Below are 7,743 nucleotides of genomic sequence, written 5' to 3'. Positions count from 1 at the left end.
TTTAATGAATAGTTCATTTACAATAATAAATATTACCATTATTCTCATCTGTTTATTATATATTCAAGGGTGTATTGTTAAATTTCAGCTTTTTAATTCATAAGATTTGCAAAAATGTGTATTAAATTATCAGTTTGATAAAAGGAAATATATAAATATGGAATATAGTATTGGAACAAATATTCATACGACTTGAAAGAATTAATAATTAAGATTTCTATTGAAATACGTCTATTTTAAAATCTTTATTATCATTTATATCCAAAGCCTAAGACTTCATTATATTTTATTAATCCTGAATGACGTGTGATCGTTTTGAAAATGAAGAAGAAAAAAAAAACAGAAGAAAAAAGAATAAAAAATTCTAAGCATTACATGTAATTGTATTTATTATATAAATTAAATTTTGCAAGGACTTGAAAACATTGTGCAATGAAGATTATCCGCTGGACAGTTTAAATTAGATAACTTAGATAAATATTATAGCTATTATCGTATAAATTGATTAGAATATGCGAAGCAAGGAAAATGTTTATATTACCGAGTACAGATTTAGACATAGTAACTGGCTTGGATAACCGGCTTTATAATATTATTTCTTAATTAAAACTATTGGGATACTATTTTTAAGCCGTTAAAACGATAATTTGAACAAAAAAATTTTTGTCATTCAACCTTCGTGTGGATAGTATGGCCTTCCGACGCCTTGACTTTACTTCTCTTTGTTTAGCACATATGCCGAAACGCTTGATTTTGTTATTCAATATTGGTTTTTTTTTTTTTGCTCTTTTTGATTCTTTTTTCTTTTTTTCTTTCTTTCTTTTTTTTTTTTTTGTTTTTATTTGCTTTTTTTTTTTTTTTTGTTTTACAAGTTTCGTTGCTCGTTAGCGGTATTTGGACTTATTGAAATTCGTAGAGTAAGATGTGTGTGACGCGAGAGGAAATGAATTCTCTTACTGTGAGAAGTATAATTGCCACAAGTTGGCATCACGAGCAGTCAGTGCTTTCCCAGTCGAAAGTAAATCAGTTCCTGACACGCGTGACATTTGTTCGTCGTCTCGAAAAACGTGTAACGTCCAAATTCATTGGTAAGCAGTTGCTACGGAAGTCGAGATACGTCCAAGCATCCTCTCGGGTCAGAGGTCGGATGTCATGTCTCGCGAGTGTCCGTCGTCGTAGTTGGGCCGGTGCTGCAGATGCGCTTTAATCGTGTAGATGACAACGATAAGAATATATAGGTGCGATAAGCCGCGGCGGCGTGTGCACCAGGAGAAGAAAGTGCGACACCCACCAGAAAAATACACGGTCGGGGGCGATGGCGTCAACGGTTGGTGGGTGGGAGGGGGATGGATGGGGGACGGCGTCGACGGCGACGGTGACGGCGGCGGTGGCGGTGGCGGTGGCGGTGGCGGTGGTGGTGGCGGCGGTGGCGGTGGCGGCGGCGGCGGCGGGGGAGGGGAGGACTTCGAGGAGGAGGCTGGCAGGCAGGTAGGTAGGTAGGAGTCGGTAGGAGGGCGTCTTTTTTCTTTCCTCCTCGCGCATACGGGCACACGCACATGCACGGGCGTATCTCTCGTCCGCTGCATCCGGTGGCGTATTTCTAACGGTACCCGGTTGACGGGGCGCCCCCTCTCACTCTCTCTCACTCTCTCAAGCGCAAGAGCACGCGTACGAGCATGCACGCACGAACGCACGCGCGCAAGCGCGCACACACGCACGGACGGACGGACGCACGCAAGTACGCACGCATGCACGCATTCTCTTGATCTCCCTCCCTCTGTCCCTTGCTCCCATTTTCTTACTCATTCCGTACTCCCCATGTTCTTACCCTCTTTTATATTTTCCTTTCTTCTCTCTCTCTCTCTCTCTCTCTCTCTCTCTCGCTCTCGCTCTCGCTCTTTCTCTGCCTGTCTCCCTCGTGGGTGCAGCAGAGGCGGGCTACGAAAGTCCGCAGGAGCGTCGTCGTCACTTCGAGGCGCGATCCTGCGCGGGTAAGTCGCTGCGGCACCGCCACCGCCACCGCCACCGCCACCGCCACCGCCACCGCCGCCGCCACCGCCACCGCCACCGCCGCCGCCGCCGCTACCGCCGCCGTCGAGCCGCCCATGATCCCCGCCGCCGACGGCCGCCGCTCTCCTTTTTCCCTCCCCGCGCAAAGCGCCGCGATCTCGCCGAGGTATACACGGGTGCGCTGCTATCCTCCGTTGATAGACTGCGTGAGCGCGCGCGCACGCGAGGGAGTATCGCCGGGTGAAGACGAGCGCTCAAGAGGTGAGGCTGACACGAGGACGACGAGGACCAGGTCACACGACCCCCCCGAGACGTTGAGGTAGGTGGTGGAGGGTGGGAGGACTGGCGCCGGTCTTGGGTCTTGAGTGAGAGGGGCGGGGAAGGATCGCGTGTTATTAAAACGAGGTTTGCCAGCGGGATAACAGACTATTGACATTCGTCGAGGCGACAAGGTACGTCCGACTGAGCGAGGATTCCCCGATATTCTGAGGTTTTTCTTTACCTTCTTTTTTCTTTTCTCTTCTTTCTCGTTATCTGTAGATTTTCGTCGTTTCACTTTACTGTTCGCGCGCAATGTTATTGCTGTCAATTGTGTTCGCCTGCCTTATTGAAATTTGGAAAATACTTTTTGTAAATATTACGAGCTTGCGGTCGATGTTTGGTAAAATTATTATTCAATGTTGCGTACCACTAAGTCAACTCTACTCGGAGAGTTTCAACAATATCGGCCTTTTATCATCATTATTATTATTATTTTTTTTTTATTTTTGTAATTTTTTTATTTTTGTAATTTTTCTTATAACAATTTTATCGCGATTAACAAACTAGCTATTCTCAGCAGAAATTGGCCACTTTGCACTTAAACTTTTATGATTAATTTACAACAATAGTTACTTCACATTTATTTAACGTGTCAATGAAATTATTTATTAATCTCCTAACATGCGACCTTCTTCTTCGTCTTCATTCATATCTACATTTAATATCCAATTTTATGAAAAATAAGCGCTTTATTAACCCGCTGTTTATAATGGCATTCGGAAAGTTTACAAAATTAATATATAAGACATTTAACCAGCAATCGGCGCGCTGTATTTTATTAAATGTTTATGCGTGTAATGTTTTGACGATTCTATTGAGCTTTCGATTTATCATAATGAGACCGATATTCGTGACTTTAACGTGGTTTCTGTACAATAATAAACAATCGCATATCAAACGTATCACAAAGTTGTTTATAACTGTCAAAAATTATTTGAGATAAATTATTAAACGCCGTTAAAGCCGTTTTAGATTTTTTCGAAATCGTTTAAAAACATAAAAAAAAAAACACAAAAAAAAAACATTTACCTTAGCAACTGTACTTGGCAATAATTAATTATATAAAAATAGCAATTAGCTACTACAAAATTAATAATTGCAGTTAAAATCTAAAATTATTCTGAGAATGCTATTGAGTTATTCTAACTATTCTATTTAGTCAGACTGACTAAACATATTTTCGGTATATACATATCAAAGCAAAATTTCACTTATAAAAACACATTGATGATCAAATTCTTAAGTTATTAATCTTGATATTAATTATTTATAGTTGATCGGCAATCAGAAAATTTTCAAACAACCTCCATAGTTTATATAATTATTGCTTTTGATTATTACTTGAAATTATATCTCTATAATTATTTCAAAATAAAATTGCCTTCATGTTTCTGATATCTTATATTTTTTAATAGCTATTTTTATATTATTTTAATTAAGCACATTCTTATGGATACTTCATATGATTAACTGCAAATCAATATTTTTGAAAAGATAATTACTTATTATAGTATATTAATTTGGATAACAAATTTTTTACGTAAAATACTTTTAATGCAGTAATGCTTATTATATATATATATATATGTGTGTGTGTGTGTGTGTGTGTGTGTGTGTGGGTGTATGGATATATATATTCTGTAAATAAACATAACGAAAGTCTCGAGATATAAAAAAGAAAAATATGTAAAAATTATTATTAGTTTATTTTATTTAAAAACGTATAAAAAATGATAAAAAAAAAACTGCCTCTTTTTTTTTTAAAGTGAAAGCTTGTAAAAGTAAAATATTTCGAATCTACATTTGGGTTAAATTTAATTATTTTTGTATCACTGAATTGGAAAATGCTAATTTTCGACAAACTAGTCGAATGTTTAAGGAATACAAGTGGGAAGTTAATTGTTCGCGTACAGTACGATAAATATATTTATTTCATTGCTTTTTATCTATGCGCATTTGCGAGTCGAATAGCATATATAATGGCGTACGCCATGCATCTACATCTATTTTCATATAGCTCGATAAAATTTCAATTGTATAATAGTCATGTCATTATCACTTTAAACCGTCTAACTGTAATTTCATTATCTTAATAATAAAACAGAATTGGTCTTAGTTGAATAAATTGTAAAACACGAAATTATATACGACATGGATTTGTAGGCGCGATTTAGTAAATAATTCATAAAAATCTGTGCGAGTCTTTCAAATAAAAATTTAAGCGATACTCGTGTGCTTGTATATATATGTATATAAATGTAGCAAATATTTTTTCAACAACATTAATAATTAGCGGCAATCAAAACTTTTTTAAGAAAGTTGGAGAATTTTCTGGAACGTTCGACATCGCGGAGAAATGTATTTAAATACTTACTAGTAAATCAGTTGGCGGGCTTATTTAATGGGGGGGGGGGGCATGGGAAATAAATAAAGTAATTCTTGAAATAAAATCTCCGAGTCAATGATACGTTCGAGCAAGTAATATGTAAAGTTTAGCCTTAAATTAATTAATATATAACACGTATATTTGGAGAGAGAGAGAGAGAGAGAGAGAGAGAGAGAGAGAGAGAGAGAGAGGTACGTAATTTTTGTCGAAATCCTTCTATATAAAGTCGTAATAATTGTGATCGCGTAATGGTGCGAATTGGTTACAAGTGCATTGATTCATAAAACGGCTATAAATAATAACAAAATCGGGCCGGTACTCTGTAATGTCTCATCAGCACATAAGAGTTTTCTTTCCTTTCTTAGGAGCTCACCAACGCAGCAAGTACGCAAAACGCAGGAAGAAGTCGGTGGTGACGAGTAGCGAGGATCGGCACATACGGTGGAATAGAGCGTGAAGGAAACATATCGTCGCAGGAGGAGAGCGAGCGAGCGAGTGAACAGGAGACTGTGCCGAGGGTCCCGGTGAAGAAGTTTCCAGCAATAGCGGCAGCAGGAGCAGCGGCAATACCGAGCTCGTTGGCATTCGTCGCCTAGACTCGGTCGGTGATTAGCGTCGGTAGAGCGCATTGTCCGCTGGACCGATCGGCTAGGCTCCAAGGCTCCGATCGCGGAAGGAAACGTCGCGGGAGGCCCGAGTCAGAACAAAAAGGCAAAAGTCCGGTGAGAAGAAGAGGAAGAAGAATTAGTGCGCGGCAGACGGCGGCTTGTCCCGGGTAGCGGACGACCGGCTCAGCCAAGGCGAAACGCGGCTAGGCGGAGGTCGCGTGTCACGAGGGTTGTGTGCGCGGGTTATCGGGACTAGAGCAGCGGCAGCGGCATCGGCAGCTGCGACATCGGCGGATACGGCGACGGTGGCGGTGGTCTCTGTGTGTGTGTGTGTGTGTGTGTGTGCGCGTGCGTGTGCGTGTGTGCGTGTGCGTGTGCGTGTGTGTGTGTGTGTGGACCGAGATCGGGGGTAGTCGAGGACGAGGCGGTCCGCGAGGAGGGCGAGCCCCGGGAAAACGGTAGGGGGCAGAGAACCGAGCGGCCGCCCGAAAGGAGATCGCGGCGGTGGGTGCGCGCCGTCCTTGAGGTTGACCTTGGCCAGAGCGGTAAGCGGTCCGAGAGCGCGGCATTAAACGCCCGCGGGGGCCGAACATGGCCGTGGTCGCGTTCTGGCTGCTCCTCGGCTGCGCGGCGATCCTCTCCCTCGGGCTCGCGTTCCTGCCGCATCTGCTGCGCCGCATCAAGGACCTCCTGCGGGAGAAGGCCGCGGGCGGACCGGTCCCCGAGGGCCCCCAGGACGAGGAGGCCAAGCGATGCCTGAAGGGCCCGAGGGCTCTGCCCCTCCTCGGCAGCTTGCATAGGCTCGCGGGGCCCGCGGGTCCCTTCGGCGCCTTCACCGCCATGGCGCACGAGTACGGTGAGATCTACGAGATACAACTGGGCGTCTCGCGGTGCGTCGTCGTCAGCAGCTACAGACTGGTCAAGGAGGTGCTCATCACCAAGGGCAGCCACTTTGGGGGCAGGCCGGACTTCATGAGATTCCATCAGCTCTTCGGCGGCGACCGCAACAATTGTAAGAACAGATTTTAATTTCTTACGCCCGACTTGGGCGGCGATGCTGGGCGAGGCGCGACGGAGAAGGGGAGAAGGGCCGTAGGGGGCTGGGTGAGGCCTGCCAGAGACTGGTTAAGGGCAAGGATTCGCGCCCCGCTCCTCGTTACTCCCTGGCATTCAATTTTTACCGACCGATCTTCCGCTCCCCTGCCACCTCCCGATTCGCTTTCCGTCTGTCCCCGATTCTTTCATTTGACGAGCCGAGCCCAGCCTCCCCCTCCCTCCCCCCGCCCCATCTACGCCATCGTCATAACCGCCATCGTCCTTCCTTTCCCTTATGAGCCTCGGGTCCTTCCGGAATGAGGGAGGCGGGGAAGCATTTAGAGCCGAACCCGCGCCTTTATTACATAAGCCCTTTGAGAATTCAAGTGCAACAATTTTCACAATAATTTTTATTCACGTTTTATCCCCGGCTCTTTTATTCATAAAGTAATAAAGTTGAGTCGACTGTTGTGGCTTGAGCGCCAGCTCCCTTCTGCATTCGATAATTACGCAATAATCGCTGTTATAGCAACGATCTCGTCAAATATTTTATATTTAGCATTAATTGGCATTTGCATTAAATTAAAAAATTGATTATTTCAAATTATTCTTTATCTGGAAATTAATTGCAATTGCATATATATATATATATATATATATATATCACTTTATGACTTCTTCTGTTGCGACGAGGTTAATTTAAAATTACAAGCCGTTTGTGAAAAATGATCCTTACTAATATACAATTAGAAAATTACTAATGTATCGTTATATTCGAGAAATTATTAATGAAACATTGCAGGTGCCAGAGAATTTTGTTTTCTCTCTTTTTCTCTTTTTAAACAAAAGTCCATTTTCATTTGTAGATACTATTATTATCGTAATTATTAATATTATTATATTTTTTGTTTACCATAATTTAAATGAATAATCAAGTATAAATAGGTAGTTGTATATGTAGATGTATGCAAATAACGTACCAAATATCATTAAACAGTTTCATATTTCATTGTCAACAACCGTTATATATATATATATACATATACATATATATATATATATATATATGTGTGTGTGTGTGTGTGTGTGTGTGTGTGTGTGCAATAATTTCTATATTGTATGATATTGTACTTATAAAGTTTATGCAAGGAGATATTAACTTTCAATTATTTTTCAAGTATACTTTTTATTATTATCAATTTTAAAAATTCTAAAAAAAATGATATTACGGTAACACTTTCCATCAAAAGTATAAAACTTAATATTCATGAATTAATTATGAATTATCTATTACTGGAACTACATTAATGTGCATTGCAAGTGTATGTCTGTTAGATTAACTTGTTTTAAAAATTTAAATGCAATGACCTAAACTGTAGGGAA

General features: G+C 41.5%; 1 protein-coding gene across 1 annotated transcript in view; it reads left to right on the top strand.

The window, feature by feature from the left end:
• The first annotated feature begins 5,709 nt into the window (after positions 1–5,709).
• LOC105367829 (cytochrome P450 307a1) overlaps positions 5,710–7,743 on the top strand; it is a 21,843-nt gene continuing 19,809 nt past the window's right edge. Inside the window, exon 1 of the mRNA XM_011506646.1 lies at positions 5,710–6,337. Coding sequence (XP_011504948.1) covers positions 5,917–6,337 — 421 coding nt within the window. The 5' untranslated portion in view covers positions 5,710–5,916. The remainder of the gene's footprint in view (positions 6,338–7,743) is intronic.

Source organism: Ceratosolen solmsi, unplaced genomic scaffold (assembly GCF_000503995.2).
Source record: "Ceratosolen solmsi marchali unplaced genomic scaffold, CerSol_1.0 scaffold6, whole genome shotgun sequence".
Classification (NCBI taxonomy): Eukaryota; Metazoa; Arthropoda; class Insecta; order Hymenoptera; family Agaonidae; genus Ceratosolen; species Ceratosolen solmsi.
The sequence above is the reverse complement of the archived record's forward strand: the minus strand, read 5'-3'. Positions and strand labels throughout refer to the sequence as shown.